The following is a 26177-nucleotide window of genomic DNA, read 5'->3' on the forward strand; positions in this document are numbered from 1 at the left end:
CAGACATTTTTCAGTTTCAATTTCTCCACAAACAAAGGGAGGAAGCGTGTAACGGACAAACACTACATTTGTGAGCAGACTTTGTAGAAACTGATCTATTTAGCTGAGACTGTGCAGATGAACGTATACGGTTTGTTTCCCAGAACGAAAGTGACTTGGACAACAGCAAAATGGGTGTTGATGGATGTCCAAAATGTATTAAATACGCCATGTTTATCTTGAACTTTATCTTCTGGGTAGGTGCAATTTTATATTTGTATTTTGTGTGATTGTGTGAAAGTACTGCACCATCATTTATTTGTGAGTGTTAGTGTTGTGTTTTTATGTGGAGTTTGTGTGTGGAATGTGGTGAAAGGGTGAAGTGGGGTTGTTTTAAGGGTGTTTGTTTAGCTAAGCATTGGCATGGAGATTTGGAACAGATTTGTCAACCTTTTTTTTTTTTTTCAAACAAAAGATCTGGGTCAGAGAGAATGAATCGAAGAGCAGGACGTGAACCCTGTGAACATGAAACCGTTGCGTTCAGCTTAGTGAGCAGGACATGACTAGAAAGAAAAATAAGTCACATGATATTGATGATAATGAGGAGAGTGGTGTTTGCATGTGATGGTTCAGGAGGGTTTTAAATCAAAGGCTGAAAGATGATTGGTCGGTGTGATGCATCTGTTTGTTTGTGTTTTTGTGCATAACTTTGAAGCAAAATCTCATGGTGTCCTTGACCGCAATAAACTGGCTTGACATTATTAATCTGCAGTCATTTTGGGTCAAACCAACAGATGTTGAATCTGATCAAATGAGTTGAACATACTGTAATATTTTTAGTGTTAAAAAGGAAGCAAGCAGGATTTTTCCATGTGAAGGTTATTTTATCCCTGGATGGAGGAAGTAAAATCAGGCATGCGGTTTTGCCAAAACCACAGATAAACATGCATACATACTGTATATAGCATCACATGTCTAACAGATTGACCGAACTTCTGCCAGTTTTATTTGGATTCTGTCATGTAATATTGCTTGCTGGTTTCAGAAAAGGTGGGTATAAGCCTCTGAGCCCATTGAGTTTTAATAAGCGTTATTACATAATTCATGCACCTGCCGTGTCCTGTAGTTTTTGTTTGAAGAAACAAGTAAAGTGGCCAAGCTGGTTAACACTGCCAGTGCACACCTGTTGGTATAAAAATAAGCATGCATTCCGACCTTAAATATTGTTTGCAAGTTACCTATAAATCCTAAATATTTAATTATAATAGATGTTTTATTTGTAATTATTTTTTGATTTTGTCTTATAATTCTTTAAATATGACTTTTTTATAATATTTTATTTGATGTGTTTTATATATAATAATGTATTTTAATTTATTTATATTTGATTTGCAAGCCACCTATCAATTCTAACTATTATATTTTATTATAATAGATGTTTTACTATTTTTGTAATTTTTTCCCCATTTCATTATTTTTATATATTGTTTATTTTTGTAATGTGTTTTATATTTAATCATTTTATTTGTTTTTATAATAATAATAATAATAAATAGCCTTATTTTAACTTATCTTAAAAGAACTAGAAATATACTTGTCTAAATAAAATAATATATATATAATATAATACAATAATCCCATTAAATTAAGAGACTTTTTAACTGATGTATTTTCATTTTATTTTCATCCATTTTAATTTTAATGTATTTTAATTTAGTCTCTAATACACTTATATAATGAATAGCTGCTAGTGAAGGGTGTGTGACTGTGTGATCAAGGTTGTCAGGATGTAATTTTTCTGTGGCAGTAATTATCTACATGGCATTTATGGCTTATATAAACCCATTCATGGTTATAAAAAAAAAAACTAGGCCAAGACCCATAAGCAAACCCATAAGCAAAGCTGGCAGCAAGCAGGTCGTGTTTTGCCAGCCAAGTGACAGCCATTCAGATGAATGGGAATGTAAACGGATGGCTTTTATACCTCTTTAAATCAAGCCAATAACCTCTGCTGAGATCCTTTAGTGCCATCATTTTAGCGGTTTCTCTTTAATGTTAATGGGGTTGTTCTGATCTGTGTGTATTTCAGTCCATTTGTAGGTATTTCAGGGTGAAGTATTCACAATCCCTTGTTGTTTTACTGCAGATTGCCGGGACAGGCGTCTTGGCTATTGGACTCTGGCTGAGGTTTGATCCCAAGACTAAAAGCTTGTTTGAAGGAGAGAACTCACCTTACGTCTTCTACACAGGTCAGTAGTTTTTTTTTAAACATGCTTTTTGTGTCGCTGCATTGATGGTCAGCCGGTTAAAGTGAAGCGTGTGTTGTAGGTGTGTACATCCTCATTGCAGTCGGCGCGCTGATGATGGTGGTTGGTTTTTTTGGATGTTGTGGTGCCATCCAGGAGTCCCCTTGCATGCTGGGATTGGTAATCCCCCTCATTGTATTCTCAAATATCACTAGCTTGTAGTATTATGATGTTATCAGCCGTGGTGTTTGACTGTTGTTGTTTTTTTCCCACAGTTCTTCTTCTTCCTGTTGGTGATCTTTGCGGTCGAGGTGGCTGCTGGAATTTGGGGCTTTTCTAACCAGACCAAGGTGGGCGTCCCAAATTCTCAGTGCACACGCATACACACCGATGGTGCACCTAATTCAAGCTCCTATGATTGTGTCCATAGGTTACTGACGATATAACAACTTTCTACAAGGAAACATACAATAACTACCAACAAACCAAACAACCAGCTCTGAAAGAAACACTCCGTCTCATCCAGCATGGAGTAAGATCTCATTTCTTTCTTTCAAATATTCAGTACTGTGAGCTTTGTGAACGCCAACTGCTAGTTGTTCCTCTGAAGCGCTCGTCGTAACAGCCTGGGAGATTGTAAACATCTTCAGAACGCGCTTGCTGTTTTTATGTGCTTTATGCATCAGATGGTTTCTCAAGCACTAATTATTCCTAGCTCGTTGACTCCGATGCCTTGCTAATTTGTGATGACATCTGTTCCTCATCTTCAGCTTAACTGCTGTGGACCGTCAGGAAACGCCCAGGATGTTCTTGAAGAGACCTGCCCAGGAAAAGAGGGGCTTGATTTTCTCATTACAAAGGTAATAGTGTTTACAGGCTAAAATACTGCATTTTGGTAGTTTTTATATTTAATATGTAGATGCCACTGATTACTGAGGTTTGTAATAAATTATTGGACAAGATCCATGTAGACTGTGAAGTCTATGACAAAATAAAAAATAAATGTAAGCATAAAAATACAGATTCAAATGTAAAAAATGCAATAATGTGAGAACTATGGAAATCAAAATATAGATAAATGTAAATTTAAATAAATTTATATAAAAATAAAATATTAGAAAAAAACTAAAATGTATAAATTATGAAATTTATTTAATATTTATGCAGTCCTTATTTAATATTAATATAGTCCTTTATATAGTCCTTCATAAAACAAAGTACAAAGTCAAATTTTAGACTGTTTTCTCAAATGTTATTTGAGAAATTATTTAATGTATGCTATTTTAGTATTTATCTATATACTATATACTTTCTATATACTTTCTTTTTTTTAAATTCACTTTTATGTTTTAGTAATGTATGTTTTTGTGTTTTTGCCATTTTTATAAATATTCAAATTATTTTTAAAATATATATTTTAGCTTTATTTTTATTTTTTATATCAGTTTTATTTTGTCAAAATGAAAATGAAAACAACTGGTATTTGCCAAAGCACATCACAACTCCTTAAAATTGTAATTTATCCATGGTTTTGGTAGAAACATCTACAGTTACAAGAATACACAAATACTTTGATCAAATATCAGTCAATGATTGTGTAACATTACAGTTGACCGTACTGGACGAGATTCTTGTAGGCAGCAGGTCTGATTGTGGAGTGCTTTTACACCAGCTTAGCTCAGATGTTTCTAACCCGAGGCACCCTGTGTACGGCTCAGCTTGAATGAGTCAGTGAAACATGCTGTTTACTCTACCAGTAGAAGGTCAAGTAAGAGGTCATCGTGGCGTAGTAACTGTTTACAAAATTGAGAAAAGAGTTGAAAAGTGTTGAAGTGGAAGGAAATGGTGTGTTTTCAAAGGTTGTGCTAAAGATCCAGCAGGGTTTAAGTAAAACTAATGAACAGTTAGTGTTTACACAGCCCTGTTATATCAGACATAAGAGTTCATTCTCCAAATAAAGACATTCATTCTTATATTAGTAGATGTTATACTATGATAGATGTAAAGATACATTTTTGAACAATTCAGAGAGCATAAAGCAACACTGATAAACATGCACAATTTATGCACAATTGCATAAATCCTGTTGTACCAATTCCAACCCTTGTTTTATGTGTTCAGAGCTGCCCTGATGCTATTGATGAAGTCTTTAACTCCAAACTTCATATTATTGGAGGCGTTGGAATCGGCATTGGAGTGATCATGGTAAATTGTATTTAATATAAATGTGTGCATGTATGTAATTGTATTACATGAATTTAAAAATGCCTAATTTGATTTATATATACTCATTACCATTCAAAAGTTTTGGGTCAGTAATTATTATAATTTTTTTTAAGAAATGAGTACTTCTATTCAGCAAGGATGCATTAAGTTGATCAAAAGTGAAAGTAAAGACATTTATAACATTACAAAAGATTTCTATTTCAAATAAATGCTGTTCTTTTGAACTTTCTATTCATGAAAGATGAAAAAAATTTCACTGTTTCCACAAAAATATTAATCAGCGCAACTGTTTTCAGCATTGATAATAATAAGAAATATTTCTTGAGTAAATCAACATATTAGAATGATTTCTGAAGGATTATGTGACACTGAAGACTGGAGTAATGATGCTGATGATTCAGCTTTGCATCACAGCAAACAATTACATTTTTTAATTAATTCAAACAGAAAACGGTTCTTTGAAGTTGTAATAATATTTCAGAGCATCACTGTTTTCTGCATTAAATAAATGCAGCCTTGGTGAGCATTCTTTCAAAAATACAGAACATCTTACCAACTCTAACCTTTCCAATGATAGATTCGGCTAATGGTGCAGAAATTACAAACTGCAGATTTAAATAGAAAAAAGTATATATTTCTTTCCGCATTGATTGTAATGCTTTTTTGAAATCATGAATAGTCACGTACACGTGTATGTGTGCCATTGACGTGTCACTGAAGTGATGTGTTGTCCATGTGTGCAGATCTTCGGCATGATCTTCAGCATGATGCTGTGCTGTGCCATCCGGAAAACCCGGGAGATTGTGTGAGGGTCCGCTTGCCTGGGAAACTGCCAGTATATTTGTGTTGCATGATGTCTGTCCCAAAGCACTGTCTTGAACACGACCTCATCAGCTAAGAGCCAGTTAGATCACAGCGTCAGGCACACGTCTCTGATTGACTGGAATTCACTCTTTTTCTTAGTGCAGCTGTATCACTGGTTCAGTCACGAGTAATGAGAGAAAAGGGTTGGTTTAGCATTCCAAGCCCATTTGAAAAGGCCTTAAGTCTGACTTTTTATATATTTTTTTATCGTTCATAATAGATTTTAAGGATTAACCATTTGTTCGCTTTATTGTACTCGCAGTACTGCTTGATATGAATTGTTCTTGAACTTTTCTAATGTTTTGTTTCTGATTTGTGAATATGGTCGGTTGATTTACCCACATCGGTGCATACGGCTCAAATAAAAGCCAAATTATTCGTGAATTTTGTGGTGGAATGTTTTTTTGCAGTATCCAGGATGAAGTGTGTTTGTATGGATCTGTTTTAACAGCGTTCACTCAACAGGCTGATAGGAGTCATTGTGAAAGGGCTTGATACCCAAAACTTAGTCAGTTTCCCATAATCACAGCTTCACTCCATTATGTGACCGTTTACAACCTCTCAGTTTCCTTAATCTTGTTTGTATCATTTTGTCTCTTCTGCCCCCCCCCCTTCCTGTTTACTTTACTTGGTCTCGATTAGGACAAAATCTGTACACTGAAAGTATTTGTCCTTTGCCTTTGATTTTATGTGATCTCTGTGTTTCTCAAACACAACACTGACACATTGTGAAATTTTTTTTATCTACGTAAGAAGTGACAGTATGACTCACCAACAAACCCAAACAGATCCAGCAACGAAGAGAACAGAGAATTTGAAATCATATTAAAGGGGTCATATGATGCTTTTTTTAAAGATCATTATTTGGTGTAACAGAATATGTTGACATGCTTTAATGTTCAAAAAACACATTATTTTTCAAATACTGTACATTATTGTAGGTCCTCTATGCCCCGCCTCTCTCAAACGCTTTGTTTTCTACAAAGTCCCTCCTTCCGACAAGCACAGTCTGCTCTGATTGGCCAGCTGACCCAGTGCATTGTGATTGGCCGAACACCGCAAGCACTCGTTGGAAATGTAATCCCCCTACCATAATCGCGAGCTTCATCTTTCAAAATAAATGTAAAGACAGAGCCGAAAGGGGAACAGAGTCTCGTGACAGACAGTGATGAAGCTGGTATGTGTTTGCAGTACACAAGCCACGGTTAAGACAGCTGACTCCACTGTGATGCGTCTCGCTCTCTCTCTATCTCTCTCTCGCACGCGCACACACACACTTAAGCTAATAACAAAACAGTAGCTGAATCAGAAGCGCCAGATTGTCATAGCAAAGTCAGAATTACCTCCTCTCCTAGGTTCACGAAACGGTCATCCATAAAATGCATTGCTGTTCTGTTGTAAGTCATCTTAAAGATTCCTAAATGCATCTACTTTCGGAAGGCCAAATAAAGTGCTTTTGCTTTCGCCTAGAAACACACAGCGTCTCCCTGACATGCTGCTTCAACACTAACTGCGGTTACTGAAACCACGCCTTCTTTCTTTGCGTGCACATTTGGGGCGCATTATGCTAATATTTCCACATAGTGAGGTAGATATGTGGGGGCGTGTTAGAACGAGCCGTTTTAGGGGGGTGTGGCAGAGTCTTAACTTTGATAAAGAATATCTCTTTGGTTTTGAGACTTTAGTCTTTGCAACTTCAGGGATCTTATCTATGCACAATCAGCTTGTAACACTCCAAAGAGAAAGGAAAACTTGAAATCGCATCATATGACCCCTTTAAAAGCACACACCCATCAAAGCATTTCCTTTACTGTGATTTTATTAAAATCTCTCAAAAATAAGTTTTTTCATTGTGAGGAGTTACGCACCCAAACATGTGACTTTGCCTTCTTCCTCGTGTGTGTATATAATCATAAACCAAATGGCTGTTGTTGTATATGATGTTATCTAGTGTTGTTGAGTATCACTGAGATACTATTATAGTTAGTCTTTTTGTTGACTTTTTTTCCATGTTTAATAATTATTGTATTTTAAAAATATGTCTGTATGGTTTTAGTACATCAAGTTAAACTAAATGAAATGTTGCTTTGGCAATTAGCTGAAATGTGTTTTTTTAAATATATTTTTTATTTTATATATTTATCTTTATTAATCTGTTTATTGAACTTTTATAATAATAAAAGGATAATGATACAGGAGAATAGAAACAAACATATTTTATATATTTAATTTAATTTTAGTTAAAGCTACACTATGTAACTTTTTCTGTGTTCAAAATTTGCAAAATGTATATAATGAGCGAGTGCATCATGAATTCTTCTTCCAAACCGCGTTTTTGTCTTATTCCGAATCACTACGGTACACTTATAATAAGTACTTATATTTAGACTATTGTAGCCTGGTCGGGTCGTCACCGCTGCAGAGTAACACATAGCTGCGTGAATCGCCAGAGACATAAACTTAGAGAAGTAGCTCCGGTTGGAATGTTCTTCCGCGGGATGTGTGCAGTTCTGTTTATTAACCGCTAGAGCGCCAAAAGTTACATAGTGCTGCTTTAACATTTATTTTATTTCAAGTAACAATTTTTTTTATTTATTATTGCTTTGGTTTTAGTTAGTAAACCCTTCTATGGGCGGTGAAATACTTAAAAATACAACAAAAAAAAATGCTGTCTTTCTAGGGAAAAAATTGCCACTTGGTTTGATACTTTGTTATATTATTACTATTATTGACATATATTGTCTGTCAGTGTCAATGTCTATCTTAACCAATTACAGCAAAAATAGATTATTAGTTATTATGATTTTAACTGTATTGTTGCGATGTGACATTTATAATTTTGCTTATTTCCCCATCAAAGATTTTTTCATATTAACATGCAACTTGATATAACATGGATTTGTTGCCCCCTGGTGGTCTTTATGATGAATTATTTTGAAGCAGAGACAACTAAACAAACAAACTTTATAACTCAACAACAAACTTTACAATAGACTTGTACGGTGTGCTGAAGTCATTTGAAAACTAATGTATTTCAGATGCTCATCAATTAGAGACAGAAAGAACTTTTGAGTTCCTGATGAGTCTTAATAGTACAGACTGTCTGACGTCTGAAGTGAACGAGCTCCATTACACGTTTAAAAGGTTTGATCACTTTAATGTAGCTGTAGGCTATACTAAAACAGAGAGAGGAAGTGTGTTACAGGCTGTAAACCTCTCATCGTCCACTTCAGTGCGATACTGAGCAGATGCTGGGGCTGTTTGGTTTGCATGCAAATGAGCACAGTCTGTGTGCATCAAGACAAATCTTCAGATGGTACAGGTGGGCTTCCATTTTCATCTTATTTCTTAAGATTTTACTCAAGAAATGTCGGTTACACTTTACAATAAAGTGTCATTTATACATTTATTACACTATTTATTAATCTTCGTTAAAATTAGTTTATATAAATACAGTTGTTCATTGTTCATGTTAATTCATAGTGCATTAACTAATGTTAACAAACGCAACTTGTGATTTTAATAATGCATTAGTAAATGCTGAAATTAACATTAACTAGGATTAATAAATGCTGAATAACTATTGTTCATTCTTACATGTTAGCTAATGTTAACTAATTAAACTTATTGTAAAGTGGTACTGAAATGTCATATGCTTAAAAGTATGTAAATCTATACCTTGTCTCAATATTTTTAAATGCAGTTTTTTTTAGGCTTGTGCATAAAAATGCATTACTCTTCAATATACAGTATTATGATTGACATTTTATTTAATGATTTAATATGTAAGTCACTGGTTTGTTTTTTTTAACATCATTTAATAAAAAAAATATAAATAGATATATCAAAGCAATTAAATGCAGCTATATTTTTGTGTTAACTTAATTTACTTTTTTTATCAATTAACCCATTAAAAAAAAGTAATAAAATGCAGAGAAATGTATAAATAAATAAACGTATGGATACATTACTTAGTACCTTTTGCAGGTTGTTACTTATAATTTTATTTATTTTTATATTCATTGAATTTTTTTTTATTAACTTATGTATAAGCGATACATTTTAAATATATATTTTTTAATCATTTTTTAAAATATGTTTTTATCAAATAAAATGTATTAAATTTGATTGTAATATTTTATAAGAAATTTATAGGGATTGCAATTGAGGTTTCTTCTATGCATTTCTCTGTACTTTACAAAAAAAAAATTCTGTTCTGTGTTTACTGTCCTGCATTAGAACAGTTACTAATGTCATGCGTGACTTTTACCACAGCAGCTCCGTGTGCAAACACACCAACTAGAGGATGCAACACTCCTGTCACGCATGAAGCAGTAACTATCCATGCTGTTTCTCAAGTGCGGGGCGTTTTGATCAGCTCATGAGGGATGAGAACCGGGATTCATGGCATCCCTTGAGACCCCAAATGACCTGCTTTTCTGCACTAACCATAGGATTGACTGCCGCCTGACCACTGACCGCTGCTTTACCTACGAGAGTCTCGTAGGTGGGACCCTGATCACCGGAGATGGACGATTTCACACCATCACTAATGGTTTCTGCTCATTTAAAATGCTCCGATCAGTGGCTATATTAAGGCTTTGAATAAGGTCAGCAATGAATAGCTTTGTTCCCAGCACCATATCCCAGTGGCAAGAGGTAACCGCTTGTTTCGTTTTTTATTGCACTTTCCTTTCTTGGACTGTTTTAACTTGTATAGGATTTATATGTAAAAGTAATTGTTGTGGAAATCCTTCTCTGGCTGACCTGATTTAACAGCTGTGCTCCCCTTTGCAGAGCTGCATGTGCCTTTGACGAAGAGGGAAAAGCCAAGGACAGTAGGCTTGAATTTCTGTAGTGTGCATGAGTACAAGCTTAAATCTGGTGCAAATGGCTGAAAACCCCGAAGACCCCCTTGCATTGTTGGAGATCCTGGAAGTGTTAGGTGCATGCCATGGGAGCGTGTCGTACGCGGATATTTGCGTTTATCTGAGTGGACGCTTCAGCCTGCAGCCGCTTCTAGATTTACGGAGTCTCTTATACTCCACCGCATGTAGAGACCCCTGCTTCCCTGCCACCCTCTTCCGAGAGCGACTTCACCCGCCCTGCAGCAACCGGCTCTCGGCGACCGCCGATGTCGTCTCCCTGTTCAACCTCCTCATGCACACCCGCATGGCTCCTACATACACTCAGAACCTTCAGTCTTTGACGCCCTGTCAGGTCTGTGGGAAGGGATTTGTGCATTATGACTGGCCGGCCGCCTTACCCGTCACAGGAGGAGGCACCGCCTCTGAGGACTGTAAATATGAGAACCTCCCTTGTGAAGCGTTCAGTCATAACACAGAGGCTTCACACGCTCACACCACCTCCGCGTTGGTCGCTCAGCCTCACTCACACATGCACAACCGGGACAGCATGCAGAACACGCATTCTGGGGACATTTCCGTTGACATGGTCAATCAGGAGGCTGGCAAGCCGCCGGCGACCAATCAGGGAACCCGCGTCGCTCGTTCCTGCTCCCAGAAGAGGAGTGCCTTTAAAGGGCTCCAAAAAATTCCACTCATATCCGTGGAAGGCGACGGCCAATGGACCCAGGGCCAAAGCCCAGATGGACCAAGATCGGATAGTGAGGACCTGCTTTACGCTCCCAAAAAAAACCCTTATCCAGACCCTGCAATATACGCAAACGACCAGCACAACCCAGCATCACATGCGCATGATCATTTGTACGCTCATTCGAACGCACCTGAACCGGATACACACATGGCCGACTCGCAATCGTATGAAGATGCCTCGAACCCCTATGACCCTCAGACTCAGTGGCGTCAGGCGAAGCACGAGAGTTTGGATGAGCTCCAGACTTCCACCTACTTCGGCCCTTCGGTCTCCAGTGAAAAGCACCAAACCCCTGCTCTTCAAATCAAAAGCCACAGCTTGGACATTGACAGCAGGACGGCGGACGAAAGACCTGAGCCGGAAACGACCGGGTTGCAGAAACCCAGATCAGAGCGGTCTGTCATAGAGAAATCTGGATTACGAAAGCCAGGATCTGTTCAACTTAGCATTGACGGATCAAGCTTCGACATTCCCGGTTTTGATCCTCGCATCGTCAATTCGGTGCGGGATACCTTCAAGCGACTGAGTGGCATGAGTTTGGACACATGGTATGATTGGTCACCGAGCATTGACGGCATGGTTAGCACAGGCACCCAAACGGAGCCTGCAGATCGGCGCGCTTTACGAAGCCTCATGCTTGCCGATAAACTCTCCATCGACAACCCTGACATCGGCGAGGACGACATCAGCGCCATCTTCCGTTTTCTAGACGACATTAGCATGTGTGGCTCCATGGCAGTGCTGCCAGGGGAAGGAGGCGGGGCCCAGGAAGGGGGCGGGGCCGGGCTGCCAGAGAGGCGTGAACGTTTGGGAAAGTTACGGAGGTTGTTTCACTCCTTGGAGGCACCTGAGGAGGGCGTGAGATGGGGCGTGGGGCGCCTGCTCCAACGGGTCACGGAGCTGGAGCAACACCTAGAGCCGATCGCAGAGCTACGTGAGAAGCTGGCCCTCGTGCTCTCCACGCTGAACCGTCTGGAAGAGCGGGAGCAAGTTGCATGCCCACATGTGCATCAAATGCACATACAGCCACAGCTCACACCACGACCTAGCCTACAGCAACAGCAGGGCTCCCCGAGGACCAATTTAGTGGCAGAGGGCATCAACGAGGCAGCAGCGAAACGCAGACGGCTGTTTGTGCGCAGGACCTCCAGGAGCCACACAGAGAGCAGCGGATCAGAAGCCCCCAGAGAGTGGAGCATCAGCTTCAGCAAGGAGCCACACATACAGTCTGTTAAGGTAACAGGATAAGAAATATATACAGTGGTGGCCAAAATGATTAGAACACTATTATTTTCACCAGCCTAAAATGGTTTTAAGTCAGTTATTTCTATCTTTTGCTGTAGTGTGTCAGTGAGAAATATCAGTTTACATTTCCAAACATTCATTTTGCCATTAATTGTAATAATTCAGTGAGATTTTTGTTTGCACAAGGAGTCTGACAACAGCCAGTGCTCCACACAGACATCTGATCTCATCATCATCCAGTTGTAATATTGTATTAATATAGAATACAGAATTAGAACATACATGTAGTTTGATTTTGACCTTATGTATAGATATAAGGATGAATACTTTGTCATAAAATAAACCTTGTTTGGCTTCTCAGTCAGATCATTTAGGTGGAGTGCATAAAAGAGAGGGCTCTGTAGTGCAGGAAGTGACGGGTTTTCACCTCATGCCACCTGAGACCCACAATGCACCACGCCGCACATCTGTCCATAGCACTACCCATGTGACTGAACGCCCCAAAGTGACCTGGAGCCAATCAGACTTAACACCGCTGGATCTTCAGGTGACACCTCCAAATGTAATGTTTTGAGTGAAAACATTGTCACCTCAAGAATCTGTATTTTTCTACAGTGTATTTTTGCTGGGGTCAAATTGACCTAAACTAGAATAATTTTTTTTATATTGGATGGCAATATAGTTTTCTAAAAAGTGCTTAGGTTTTGATGAGGTTTGCATAACATGTTTTGTAAATCTGTGTTAAAGGAACAGTTCACCTGATCAAGAGCCTGATAAAAACATCATAATAATCCACAAGTAATCCACATGACTTTTAGTAAACAAATCAGTCAAGATGTTTTTTAATTCAAATTCATTTTTTAATTCAAATTCATTTTTTAAAATTAATCTATAATGCCACTTATTCCAATGAAAAATTTTCTCATCTTAATCAGGAGAGAAATATGCACAGATCAAGCACCAATTACAAGGGTAAACAGTTCTAAACAAATATGTCAGTGGATTTTGATGTAAGAGGACAACAGGTTATGGACTTTTTCACTGGAGGAAGTGTTATCAATTGGCCAGAAGCAACTGTTCACTTTATAATTTGTTAACTGATGGACTTTAGTCGTGTGGATTATTGTGATGTTTTTATCAGCTGTTTGGACTCTCATTAATCTGACGGCACCCATTAACTGCAGAGGATCCATTGGTGAGCAAGTGATGTAATGCTAAATTTCTCCAAATCTGTTCTGATGAAGAAAGAAACTCTACCTAATCTTGGACTGCCTGAGGGTGTACATTTTCAGCAAATTTGAATGTTTGTGTGAACTATTTCTTTAATCTGGGATAATACTGGTTATTTTCAAATTTATCTTTATTGTTTTTCATAAACATCATTGGGTTCTTTGGGAACCGAATCATTAAATCAATCTTAACAGAACAGGAAAGAAAACAGATGATGAAACTGTGCAAAGCGTATATTAATGCAGATAAACCGGCACTTACAGTACTCAACTATTTTCTATATACATTTTGCAGGCCCCTGAGTCTTTGGAGTTCTGGACGGATGAGATTTACACGCCGGCCTCCGACACGCTCCTGCGGCGTTCGCAGTCGTACACCCGTTGTAGCAGGAACCAGGCGTACCGCATCGCTGCCCTCAGCATCACTGCCACCATCATCCTCATCCTCATCATCGTCATTCCAGTCAGCACCGCGTAACGTCCATACAGTCACATGACACGCCTGAGGCTACATTGAATGGTACAATATGTGTTTATTAGATAATATTATCAAGATTTTAATGAATGCATGAATTCTTCATGAACCTAATTCGAGAAGCATGGCAGACTGTCCCAGTGTAAAACCTATGCAAAATAGACTGCATTTCCTGAAACCTTCAGTGGGCCTTTTTGGAGTTTCCCTACCTTTAGTTTTGTTTGATTTTAAGCAGGTTTTCAGTTAAACGCTTATTCTGCAGTTTATGGCTTGTGGACATTCCGGTATGCCCTCTTTGTTGACGGATATTGGGGAGTTCCCATTAGTCTAATGTAATTCTGCTGAAACCTGAGACGGCATCCACTTGCTCGCACAGCGGCACATGTTTTGCACACTCTTGCGCACCTATGCTCTCTCTCCATTTAAATGCTTGGAAAATCCATTATTAGTTGCAAATTTACATGCAACTGCCCTTTAAATCTGCTAAATGTCCCCGTATTTGGAGGAAATGCTGACGTGTGATAGATATGAATCTCTTGTTTTCGTTTGAATTTGTGGGGAACTCGATCACTACCAAAATAGTGCTACAAAACGTAATATCCTGCCTCACAAAAGCTTAAAAGAAAAGGAAAACGAGCCTCCAGAGATCCAGAATGGATGCATGATGATGGTGGATCAATACCGGCACACATTTTCAATTTGCTGAACAACAGCACTAAACTTTTAATGGGCTGTGATGGGACTGAGTGAGTGAGGGAGGGGAGAGACCGAGAGGAAGGAGCGTTTGTCCTCTTTTATTGAGCCTGAAGCTTTCGGAGTCCTACTTCTGTCTGCTTCAGCTGATTAATGAGTGATTTGCTCAGGTAAAAAGGGTTGCCAATTGGGATTTTTACATGCAGTTTGATCTCTGATCGCTATTGTAATTCATCTTGCGCTACACACTACAGAATGAATGAGACCTCAATCAATTACTTTTCTAAATGATCAGATTTGCAATCACCTACAAAAACAAGCAAAGTGCTGACAGCCGCTCAGACCAACTTAGCAAATGCATAGTAAGCCTTGACAATGCTTTCAACAGCTGAATACTGTATTGTGATGACAATTGAATGAGATGTCCTATTTTAAGGAGGCTATGTGGGAAAAGGTTTGACTTTTGACATGATTTTGATTGATATTTTTGTGTTCCTCTTGTAGAAATAGCCTATGCATTTCTCCTCAGAATCATTCTTGTTTTTCATTCCATGATTGTATAAACACATGCATTTCTGGATTGGGATTTTTCTCTGACTGTGAAAATGTACCTCTGTCTCTTCATAAAGCTGGTTTTGGTTATTCGATGGGATTGTGTCTTGTGTGTCATATTTTCAGCCAGTTAAACAAGCATAGGAAGCAGGTGGATCATCATGACAGTGATTGGAGTGAGAGGTTTCTTTAATAATATGTGACCCTGCCTGTGTAAACCCAGCTAAAGTCATTTTTTGTGATTTACTGTTTTCTACATAAAATCATCCTTCAGATGATGATGTAGAACATTGTGAAAATATAACCTTTATATCTTTAATATTGGCTGATATGGCCATGTCAAAGATTGAAATTAATGGTTGAAATCAAACTTTGATGCTTGTTATCTCATAATTGAATTTGGAGACTTTAGCCTTGATTTCACAGACAGGGTCACATATCATCAATGCTTTGGCACACTGCTGCATGCTGCTTTTCCCAATGCAGTTTTAATATTTCAGAGCACAGCTCTAATAAACGTGTATTATCTATTTATGATCTGTCAGTTCCGTTATTGACGTGAAAGCACTTTACTGCACTTACACACAGTCTCTCAATCTCAAATGAGGCTTCCTTCTAATGTAGTTTATCTAAAACCTCCACTGCCTTTTTCTCTCTGCATACATACAGTATTGTGAAAGTGATTTGGTTTCATATTTGATAATGCAACAAAATTCATTATAGAGATCGCACACAAATTGATTCCAGTGAAACTTTGAAGAGTGAGCTAATTTAATTAGAAAAGCCAGTTTCATATAAAAGATATTAATATGAAGAGACTTATTGAATGATGATTGTTTGATCATTTCTCATAATTGATTTTTTGCTCATTTGTGTGTGTTTGACTGATGTGTTCATTTAATCAAGGAATTTCTATGAATTCAGCCTATTATGTATACATTTTCAATTAGTTTTTATTGGAAGATATTCACCTCAATGCCATATACTTTGGGAACACCAGTGAACATTGAGATTAAGCCAGTCAACTCCTAGAAACCTTAATAAATTACAATTAGCAAATTAATCTGAAGGTAAATTAGTTGATGTATTACTGCAGGACGCCAGTATTGTTGATTAAATGTTACATAAAAAAGGGAGGTGTTACTAAAATATGTATTTAAAATAATTCATTTGTAATTAAAATTATTATTTAAACGTACTGCATTTAAAATGTAATTACAACAAATTAAATTAAAAAGGGGGTAAATCAACTTAATATATAGCCTAATTAAATGTTACTTTTAATATTCATTTCGAGTTTTAAGGCATTATTTTTTTCAGTTGCTTTGAAGTTAATTTTCAAATCATTTTTAAATGCACAAAACTTTTTTTTTTTTTAAATCGCGACTGTAAAAAAATTTTACTGACGGCAAAAGGACGAACTTGTTACCTTGGAAACGTAACACACGCAAGCGCAGTAGCTCACATTTGTTGTTAAGCGTCCATGGTAACAGTTCTTGCCTGCAGGCTGCAGTAGGCGCGTTTAGTTTCCTTTTGCGTTATAAATTACATTTTCCCAATTATCTGTCTGGCTGGCTTTACGGCGGCTGTGAAATGGCTCATGTCCGGACCTATAATCCGCGCGTCCGTGTGGGCAACTGGAAAGAAGACGTGACTTTAGAAGAGGTTTGTTGTTCTGACGCATCTCATGTTTGTTGGTGTGAAGTCCAGACGATGAACGCAAGAGAACAAGTGAGTAATGAGCAGTGTCTCTGCAGGAAACTCTCAAGAACTTCATCCTGCAAAAAGACAGAGGCCAACTCACTGTTCAGAAAGAAGGAGATCTGAGACAAAACATCCTGAAACCAGTAAGTATTTTTTTTCTAATAATTTTCAACAATGTTGCAAGATATCAGATAAAATATTAAAATAATGTTCATTTGGACATATACTGTGCATATATATATATATATATATATATAAAACATTTATTTAAACATCTTAAAAATGTAATATTAAAATATACTTTGCGTTCCATATATTTCAGTCCAAGAAAAAACATTCACATGTCACATTTTAAGAAAACCTATTTGTTGTCTATACTATAGCACGTGAACATAAAACACACCAACAAGTCGTAAAATAGGGGGAAAAAGGAATAAAAATCAGCAAGGAACATTAAAAAAATTAAAAAATATATTTATACTGTAAATATAGTTTTGAATTCTATTCACAGATGTATTTTCTTGACCCTGAAATACATTTTGAAATAAATTTTTGTATATGAACGCTGAAACTGAATATATACTGTAGCATTGAATTAATTCATTATTTATTTTTTGCCAGAAATATATATTTTTGGTCGTATGGGATTTGAAAATTGGTGCTGAAATTGGTTGATTAATCCCCCCCCCCCCCCCCAACATTTATATAAAATTGAAATATTTTGCAACATTATAAATATCTTCAGTCACTTTTGATCAATTTACCCCCCAATAATCTTAGTTTTACTTACAACTTATGTAGTGCAGCGGTGCTAAAAAATGTTTTTGTGTCTGCTGCATGTGAGACTGATTCTGTTTTTTGTTTAGGTGAGTCTATCAGTGTCGCAGGATGGCTTTTTGCACTTTGGAGACACAGTCATGCTGGTGAACTCTGGAGGTGGAGAGCACGAGCAGCGTGGCTCCTGTGTCCTCAGCATCATTGCCGACAGCAGTTGTATCACATCACAGTCTGACTCAAATTCAGTCCCCCACCTTCTCGGGCCCCTCCAAGTAGGCGGAGCCCACAGCATGACCCCTTGTGTTAGAAACGCCTTTATCATTACAAGGTATTGCACATGCACGTTTAAACTCACTCAATCGCACAAACATAGTGGCTGATCTGTTTTATCATCTGTGGTCTGTGATTCAGTGTTGATAGGACCTCAGATGGAGAGGTGCTCAGATACGATCAAAGTTTTGCCCTGAGAACGACCGCAGGCTTTGCCGGAGAGGTAAACAAGCAAATGGCATGTACACAGTTTTATGTAATTACTGAGTTCCCAAGTCTCAGCATGCAGTCTGTTGGATTCCTCATAGCTATTCCTCGCCAGTGATCACAAAACATTTCTGAAGTGTGCTAAGAAGTCTCGACTACAGGAGTTGAGCTTAGTAGATGAGTTTGATTTCCTGTGCTGGTGGAAGGTGATTTACTTTGACCCCCAAGAAAGGCTTGAAAATGAAGGATACCCTGTTCAGGTTCACACTTTACACTAAATCTTTTTCAGATGTACTTGTTGTTATTACTTAGTAACTTAATCATGTGGAGTGGATGCTTTGTTTTGGCAGGTGAACAGCAAGGTTTTGATTTCCCACTGCAAGACCAATCAATGTCTGGCTGCTCTAGGCAATCACATCCTATGGTAATATATTTCATATTTTAAGAGTAAGTGATTCATTTCAAGTGAGCTGGGAACAGCTAAATATTACAAATACTCCAAAACCAGTTCATCAGTTCCTAATGAATAAAATACACTCCCATTCTACATTTTCTTGTTGAATATCATGTTTCACTCAGACATATGTCATTGCTTTATATATAAATTATATATGTATGTGTATATATATATATATATATATATATATATATATATATATATATATATATATACATTTTTTTTAGTACATCTGCAGTACATATTAATTGTAATTGCATGTTATTTGTAAATGAAAAAAGCTCCTCTCTAATCATGCTGCCAACATGAGGAAGTACGTTGAAGTGTTTTTAACATGTTTGCACAAAAATCACCATTTCATTGTAATTCCCATGCGACAACATGATCGCAACTGCTTAATCTGAAGGAATCGAGAGACAGAACAGAGGAGCAATGTTTTTTAATAGGACACAGACATGGTACATACAAGCACGTAACAGTCATATGTAACCAACGACATGATCATTCATTCATCAACACATATACAAAGAATAAATAAGGATTTGGAAAATGGGACAGGAGATATAAATAAAGGGTTCAGGAGGAAGTTTAAAATTGCTAGTTTACGTTTTTCCACTCGCTCCACTCGCTCCACTGAGAGAGGAGCAGCAGGTCTCTGCAGCGGACCCTTAGTTTTGTGATGGAACCCTGAACTTTGACCTTTGACCCCTCCTCCCATTCTTTAGTCTTTAGCTGTGAAGATACAGAAGCAGGAAACAAGAGAATTAATTACAGCAACTTTCTTAAAGGGACATAAAAATGATGACTTTCTGCAAGTAATGACTTGAGATTTCAGTCTGTTCCCCACACAAATCCAGCGGCCTTAAATGTCTTATGTAACATGGACTAATTTTTATTTTTTTTTTACGTCTAGGGTTTTTTCTTTGGATTTTTTTCGGAGCTTGACAGCATGTTCCCCATTTAAAGTCAATATTATGATAAACTTCTCCATGGAAGAAAGATGTAATTTTCATTCCATTTTCGGTGAACCGTTTGTGTGTGCAAAGAGAATGTCATACCTCGCCATTGTGTCGTATCTCATACTCGATCTGATGCTTCAGAGGAAAGAAACTGTGGGGCTGAGGCCAGGTCGAGGGAGGCTCCACCTCCAATTCTACGATTTGATTGTCACTCCCCTCATTTTTTATAGTGCAGATTGAAATGTTTGGATTTGCTGGCTTAACTAGGAAAAACAGAGAAAACATATTCAATCAGTAGGCACGTTTCCAATTACAGATTTGCGCAAAACTTTGGCGATATTTTATAAATGTCGATAAAAAAGTATTGCGAAATGACGGCGTTTCCATTAACCAATTTTATGCGACTAAATCATAATTTTTTCCTCTTGCGACAAGTCATGGCATGGATTTTGACGTATTTTGGCTACACTAGGCTATGACTTTTTATGTACGCCATGTGACCTGTTAATACGGGGAAAAAAACGTTTCCATTGAAGTTTTGCGAAATATTCCTTTTTCGAATTGCCTGAAAAACCACCTCGTGCGAGCATAAAAACGTTTTTGTGATATATGGGCGTTTTTTGTGAATTTTCAATTAGCAATTTCAATTTGCGCAATTTGAAGGGTAATGGAAGCGCAGCTAGTGATGATGTGCTTTAGAACAGTGGTTTTTAACTCGGGAGCCGGGGCCCACTAGAGGTCCTCAGCAAACTTAAAATGACTTTTTTTTTTTACATTTGACTTCAGAATTCAAGTATAGTCTGATCCGAGTGTAGATTTGAGCTTTGTGTGAAATAGAGCCAAGTGTGAAAAGAGCCTGTTTTATTTATATTTTAACTAACTTACTAATCTAATCAGCAGAGTAGCATAAACTGCATTAAATGGATAGTTTACCCAAAAATTTGAATTCGGTCATAATTTACTCACCCACAAGTTGTTCCAAACCTGCATGAGTTTCATTCTTCTTATTTTAAAGAATGTTGGTAGCCAAATAGTTACTGGTAGCCAGTGACCTCAATTGTGTTTTATTTCCCTCCATACTATGGAAGTCAGTGGTTACCGTCAACTGTTTCTCAACCTCAACGTCAACCAATATTCTTCAAAATATCTTCTTTTGTGTTCAACAGATGAAAGAAACTAATTTCTTTCACTCACAACTTGAGTGTGAGTAAATGATGACAGAATTCCCTTTAGCCCACATACTCACCAATGTCTCGTAGGTAGAAGCTGTATTCAGTTTTCATATAGCAGCATGCAGAAGCCGCCTCCCCTGTTATCAGCAGCTGCTCGGACTCTTCAGAGTATGAATTGGTGGAATGTGGGAGAAAAAATACCCCACCCACAGGCTGTGACACCCAGTCTCCATTATCCCTAAATAGATACAATAAGCATGCGTCTTTGAGTCAATGATAAAATAAGCTTAATGTATCTGTGGGCGTGTCTATATACCTTGTATTGCGAAGTCTGAAAGCAAATTCATCTGTAAAATCATTTGGGATCCAGGCACATTTGATTTTTTCAGTGCAGGAAAACGTCTCAGCTGTGCAGTTAATATTAAAAGCTGAAAAGGAAGAAAGAAATACACTGAAAAGCTGAGCCTGACACTGAACAGACAAAGCTTGAATACTCTGACCGAAAGTAACTGCCTTCCTGCTTTGTGGCCTAGACAATGAATGACTCAACAGGCAGCTTTTTTATGAAGTCACTTTTTAAGGAAACTAGTTTCAAACTGTCGATAACATCACATCTATGCTATTAAAAATAAAGGTTCTAAAACACAATATTCTACACACTAACAGAAGAATTTGCACAAAATATTGTAGAATTTGTTTGGATGCAGCCTTTGATGACAACAACAAAAGATCTTAAAAATAAAGGTTCTTTATTGACATCAGCGGTTCCATGAAGAACCTTTAACATCCATGGAATCTTTCCATTCCACAAAAGGTTCTTTATAATGGAAAAAAGTTCGATTATGGAAGACACTGGACACTAGACACTGGAAGGATCTGTGAGGAACCAAAAATTGTTCCTCTAAGCCATCGCTGTGAAAACACCCCTTTGGAACCTTAATTTTTAAGAGTGTGGAAAGAATTTTCTCCTTGTTTGATATGCATGATTATATGGTTAGTTGTATTTATTATTTGCGTCTAGCATGTTTTTTTCCTGCTGTTTGGAACTGTGAGGACACCATTAGTGAGAATCACTAATCTAGAGTGTGAGTTTACAGTTAAATAAGTGACTTTTGTAAAATTAGATAAAGGATTTTATGGACTCATTTACTGCTTAATTGTACACATTTTATTTGGCTATGTCTTCCTAACTCTGTATGCACAGCTTCTCATTCAGCTATTAGTAAAATACTGTGGTTTTGCGGTTTAAAACATTGTGGACAGTGTTTTAATATGTAATGTATTAATGTAATATCGGATGGGCCATGGTTATTAAATATCAGGATGCCACATCTTTGTAAGATTAACATCCTTTTTTGGGTTTTAGGATGATGTTCCCATAATACACTCTTAAAAATAAAGATTCTTGTTCTTCATAAAGATATGTGGTTTAGTGAAGAACATTCAAAGATTAGACTTAGATTATTGAAATGTTCTTCACACTACATGCTTCAAAATAAAGGATCTTTATTTGTATTTATGGTTCCATGAAGAACTTTCAACACCCATAAAGGTTCTTTATAGTGAAAAAGATTATTAAAACATTCCTTACACTATGAAAAAATGGTTCTTTCAGGAAATGTTCACTGAAAGGATCTTTGGGGAACTAAAAATCCTTGTTTTATGGCATCACTGCAAGAAAACGCTTTATTTTTAAGAGTTAACGAAAAATAGTTCTTTTAGAAACTGTTCACTGATTCTTTGGGGAACCAAAAATGGTTAATCTATGGCATTTCTGTGAAATATATAATATATGTATATAAAATATATAATATATGTCTATAAAATGTATAAATATAATATATATAAAATATATAAATATTATATATATATATATATATATACTGTATATATATACATATAAACTTACTAATCTAATCAGCAGAGTAGCATAAACTGCATTAAATGGATAGTTTACCCAAAAATTTGAATTCGGTCATAATTTACTCACCCACAAGTTGTTCCAAACCTGCATGAGTTTCATTCTTCTTATTTTAAAGAATGTTGGTAGCCAAATAGTTACTGGTAGCCAGTGACCTCAATTGTGTTTTATTTCCCTCCATACTATGGAAGTCAGTGGTTACCGTCAACTGTTTCTCAACCTCAACGTCAACCAATATTCTTCAAAATATCTTCTTTTGTGTTCAACAGATGAAAGAAACTAATTTCTTTCACTCACAACTTGAGTGTGAGTAAATGATGACAGAATTCCCTTTAGCCCACATACTCACCAATGTCTCGTAGGTAGAAGCTGTATTCAGTTTTCATATAGCAGCATGCAGAAGCCGCCTCCCCTGTTATCAGCAGCTGCTCGGACTCTTCAGAGTATGAATTGGTGGAATGTGGGAGAAAAAATACCCCACCCACAGGCTGTGACACCCAGTCTCCATTATCCCTAAATAGATACAATAAGCATGCGTCTTTGAGTCAATGATAAAATAAGCTTAATGTATCTGTGGGCGTGTCTATATACCTTGTATTGCGAAGTCTGAAAGCAAATTCATCTGTAAAATCATTTGGGATCCAGGCACATTTGATTTTTTCAGTGCAGGAAAACGTCTCAGCTGTGCAGTTAATATTAAAAGCTGAAAAGGAAGAAAGAAATACACTGAAAAGCTGAGCCTGACACTGAACAGACAAAGCTTGAATACTCTGACCGAAAGTAACTGCCTTCCTGCTTTGTGGCCTAGACAATGAATGACTCAACAGGCAGCTTTTTTATGAAGTCACTTTTTAAGGAAACTAGTTTCAAACTGTCGATAACATCACATCTATGCTATTAAAAATAAAGGTTCTAAAACACAATATTCTACACACTAACAGAAGAATTTGCACAAAATATTGTAGAATTTGTTTGGATGCAGCCTTTGATGACAACAACAAAAGATCTTAAAAATAAAGGTTCTTTATTGACATCAGCGGTTCCATGAAGAACCTTTAACATCCATGGAATCTTTCCATTCCACAAAAGGTTCTTTATAATGGAAAAAAGTTCGATTATGGAAGACACTGGACACTAGACACTGGAAGGATCTGTGAGGAACCAAAAATTGTTCCTCTAAGCCATCGCTGTGAAAACACCCCTTTGGAACCTTAATTTTTAAGAGTGTGGAAAGAATTTTCTCCTTGTTTGATATGCATGATTATATGGTTAGTTGTATTTATTATTTGCGTCTAGCATGTTTTTTTCCTGCTGTTTGGAACTGTGAGGACACCATTAGTGAGAATCACTAATCTAGAGTGTGAGTTTACAGTTAAATAAGTGACTTTTGTAAAATTAGATAAAGGATTTTATGGACTCATTTACTGCTTAATTGTACACATTTTATTTGGCTATGTCTTCCTAACTCTGTATGCACAGCTTCTCATTCAGCTATTAGTAAAATACTGTGGTTTTGCGGTTTAAAACATTGTGGACAGTGTTTTAATATGTAATGTATTAATGTAATATCGGATGGGCCATGGTTATTAAATATCAGGATGCCACATCTTTGTAAGATTAACATCCTTTTTTGGGTTTTAGGATGATGTTCCCATAATACACTCTTAAAAATAAAGATTCTTGTTCTTCATAAAGATATGTGGTTTAGTGAAGAACATTCAAAGATTAGACTTAGATTATTGAAATGTTCTTCACACGACATGCTTCAAAATAAAGGATCTTTATTTGTATTTATGGTTCCATGAAGAACTTTCAACACCCATAAAGGTTCTTTATAGTGAAAAAGATCATTAAAACATTCCTTACACTATGAAAAAATGGTTCTTTCAGGAAATGTTCACTGAAAGGATCTTTGGGGAACTAAAAATCCTTGTTTTTTGGCATCACTGCAAGAAAACGCTTTATTTTTAAGAGTTAACGAAAAATAGTTCTTTTAGAAACTGTTCACTGATTCTTTGGGGAACCAAAAATGGTTAATCTATGGCATTTCTGTGAAATATATAATATATGTATATAAAATATATAATATATGTCTATAAAATGTATAAATATAATATATATAAAATATATAAATATTATATATATATATATATATATACTGTATATATATATATATAATATATTCTGTGAAATATATAATATATAAATAACATATGCAGCCTTTATTTTTAAGAGTGTATGGCAAACATTAATCAATCATACGTCAAGCACTATTGCTAACCATAAAAAGTGATTGCTTAGTAGGAATGTTAGATAGAGGATGTTCAGCAGATTTTCCCACCTGTAGTTTCTTTAGACTTGTCGAGCAGGAGATAGGTGTAGTCTTCAAGACCTGAATCACTCCAGCAGGTGTAATTCCCTGTTAGGTCTTCCTGCAGGTCAATCACGGTCAAATCCCGCCCACTGAGGATTTCAAATTCTGATTGCGATATGTTCTCTATGCTATTTGCGTCCTCACGTCTCCATGTGATTATGTCTTTATCTGTTCTACAGGTCAGGGTAACGGATGCGTGTCTCTCAGCAATTTCAACTGCATAAAGAGAAACAATCCAGAACACAGAATGAGTGCCAGAATGTGTGTGTTTGTGGAGACTAAATGTCTGTGAAATGGTAGTAAAACCAGTCAACTACATTTTGACCATCTTCAATATTATTTATAAAATAAATAAATAAATATATTATATTATATGTTCAGTAAATACTTTTCTGGGTAAAAACCCAGTAGCGGGGGACTCCCCACTATGATATAAAAACAGTGTGTATGTGTGTGTGTGTACTCATGCTTAAATAATGATGTGGTCAGTACACTCACATTTCTCAGGGAAAGAGTTAAGTGCGGACATCCTCATTATGCACAAACAGAAGAGAAGGATGAACCTTATCAACCAAACCATCTGGTGAAAGAAACACAAAAATTGCATACTTAATATGAAAATCTTGATTGATTTATTAGTCACTTTCTCTGAGCAAAAGTAAAATACAAAAAAAAGTGAATATAAGCAGCTTAATACATTAATAAAAAAAATAATGTAGCATTGAACATTGATAATTATTGTAGCATGAACATTATAGCGTACTGAACATTAATCTATATTAATTGTAAAAATACCAGTCATCATAAAAATATACAATAATTATTAATTGCCAGTATTAAAAGTAGGGCATTTACAGATGGCCATGGACCAAAAATGAAAAGATTAAACATTTAGATTTTCAATATTTGTATTAATATATTAATTTAAAGGAATGTATAAAGGCATAATAGGCATTTTCTATGTTTTATTTTAATTAGTATCTTTGTAATTTAGTTATTGCAGTTCATTTAAATGTTCCAAATTAAGTTAATATTTTTAAAAGTACAGATATTCTACATCTCCAGATTAATATAATCCCATGAAACTGTTTGTAGAATGTCAAGATTTGGCAATATATATAGCCTATACTGTGTATACATATACATATACATATATATATATATATATATATATATATATATATATATACAGATATATATGTATATAAATA

The 26177-nt window shown here is 36.4% G+C and overlaps 4 protein-coding genes across 4 annotated transcripts in view; 3 read left to right on the plus strand and 1 right to left on the minus strand.

Annotated features, from left to right (window-relative positions):
* cd9a (CD9 molecule a) lies at window positions 1-5699 on the plus strand. Its single transcript, XM_016243583.1, has 8 exons — window positions 1-236; window positions 2126-2228; window positions 2308-2405; window positions 2501-2575; window positions 2656-2757; window positions 2996-3085; window positions 4347-4430; window positions 5195-5699. The coding sequence occupies exons 1-8, from the start codon at window positions 171-173 to the stop codon at window positions 5258-5260; spliced, it is 684 nt and encodes a 227-aa protein (XP_016099069.1). The 5' UTR covers window positions 1-170; the 3' UTR covers window positions 5261-5699.
* Window positions 5700-10205: 4506 nt separating this feature from the next.
* Window positions 10206-13956, plus strand: LOC107559971 (UPF0258 protein KIAA1024). Its single transcript, XM_016244003.1, has 3 exons — window positions 10206-12167; window positions 12538-12723; window positions 13701-13956. Exons 1-3 carry the CDS (start codon window positions 10206-10208, stop codon window positions 13881-13883), a joined length of 2331 nt encoding a protein of 776 aa, XP_016099489.1. The 3' UTR covers window positions 13884-13956.
* A 2665-nt stretch (window positions 13957-16621) lies between these two features.
* On the plus strand, window positions 16622-18511 carry cfap161 (cilia and flagella associated protein 161). The gene is made up of 6 exons (XM_016244195.1): window positions 16622-16790; window positions 16883-16972; window positions 17696-17934; window positions 18018-18099; window positions 18185-18343; window positions 18434-18511. The coding sequence occupies exons 1-6, from the start codon at window positions 16719-16721 to the stop codon at window positions 18509-18511; spliced, it is 720 nt and encodes a 239-aa protein (XP_016099681.1). The 5' UTR covers window positions 16622-16718.
* A 626-nt stretch (window positions 18512-19137) lies between these two features.
* Window positions 19138-26177, minus strand: part of il12b2 (interleukin 12B 2) — a 9826-nt gene continuing 2786 nt past the window's right edge. Inside the window, exons 2-7 of the mRNA XM_016244208.1 lie at window positions 25465-25546; window positions 24934-25182; window positions 23184-23295; window positions 22942-23105; window positions 19599-19762; window positions 19138-19272 (exon numbers count right to left, since the gene is read on the minus strand). Coding sequence (XP_016099694.1) covers window positions 19138-19272; window positions 19599-19762; window positions 22942-23105; window positions 23184-23295; window positions 24934-25182; window positions 25465-25546 — 906 coding nt within the window. The remainder of the gene's footprint in view (window positions 19273-19598; window positions 19763-22941; window positions 23106-23183; window positions 23296-24933; window positions 25183-25464; window positions 25547-26177) is intronic.

This window comes from Sinocyclocheilus grahami, unplaced genomic scaffold (genome assembly GCF_001515645.1).
Source record: "Sinocyclocheilus grahami isolate Dianchi unplaced genomic scaffold, SAMN03320097.WGS_v1.1 scaffold22.1, whole genome shotgun sequence".
NCBI lineage: Eukaryota > Metazoa > Chordata > Actinopteri > Cypriniformes > Cyprinidae > Sinocyclocheilus > Sinocyclocheilus grahami.

What these genes read in the sequence shown, in the direction of transcription:
- LOC107559971 (XM_016244003.1), top strand. Translation starts at nt 10,206, where the DNA reads ATGGCTGAAAACCCCGAAGACCCCCTTGCATTGTTGGAGATCCTGGAA. An exon ending in CACACATACAGTCTGTTAAG is followed by an intron (nt 12,168 to 12,537) that starts GTAACAGGATAA and finishes TTGGCTTCTCAG; the next exon opens with TCAGATCATTTAGGTGGAGT. An exon ending in TAACACCGCTGGATCTTCAG is followed by an intron (nt 12,724 to 13,700) that starts GTGACACCTCCA and finishes TACATTTTGCAG; the next exon opens with GCCCCTGAGTCTTTGGAGTT.
- cfap161 (XM_016244195.1), top strand. Translation starts at nt 16,719, where the DNA reads ATGGCTCATGTCCGGACCTATAATCCGCGCGTCCGTGTGGGCAACTGG. An exon ending in CCGCAGGCTTTGCCGGAGAG is followed by an intron (nt 18,100 to 18,184) that starts GTAAACAAGCAA and finishes GATTCCTCATAG; the next exon opens with CTATTCCTCGCCAGTGATCA. An exon ending in ATGAAGGATACCCTGTTCAG is followed by an intron (nt 18,344 to 18,433) that starts GTTCACACTTTA and finishes TTGTTTTGGCAG; the next exon opens with GTGAACAGCAAGGTTTTGAT.
- cd9a (XM_016243583.1), top strand. Translation starts at nt 171, where the DNA reads ATGGGTGTTGATGGATGTCCAAAATGTATTAAATACGCCATGTTTATC. An exon ending in ACCTTACGTCTTCTACACAG is followed by an intron (nt 2,229 to 2,307) that starts GTCAGTAGTTTT and finishes CGTGTGTTGTAG; the next exon opens with GTGTGTACATCCTCATTGCA. An exon ending in CCCCTTGCATGCTGGGATTG is followed by an intron (nt 2,406 to 2,500) that starts GTAATCCCCCTC and finishes TTTTTCCCACAG; the next exon opens with TTCTTCTTCTTCCTGTTGGT.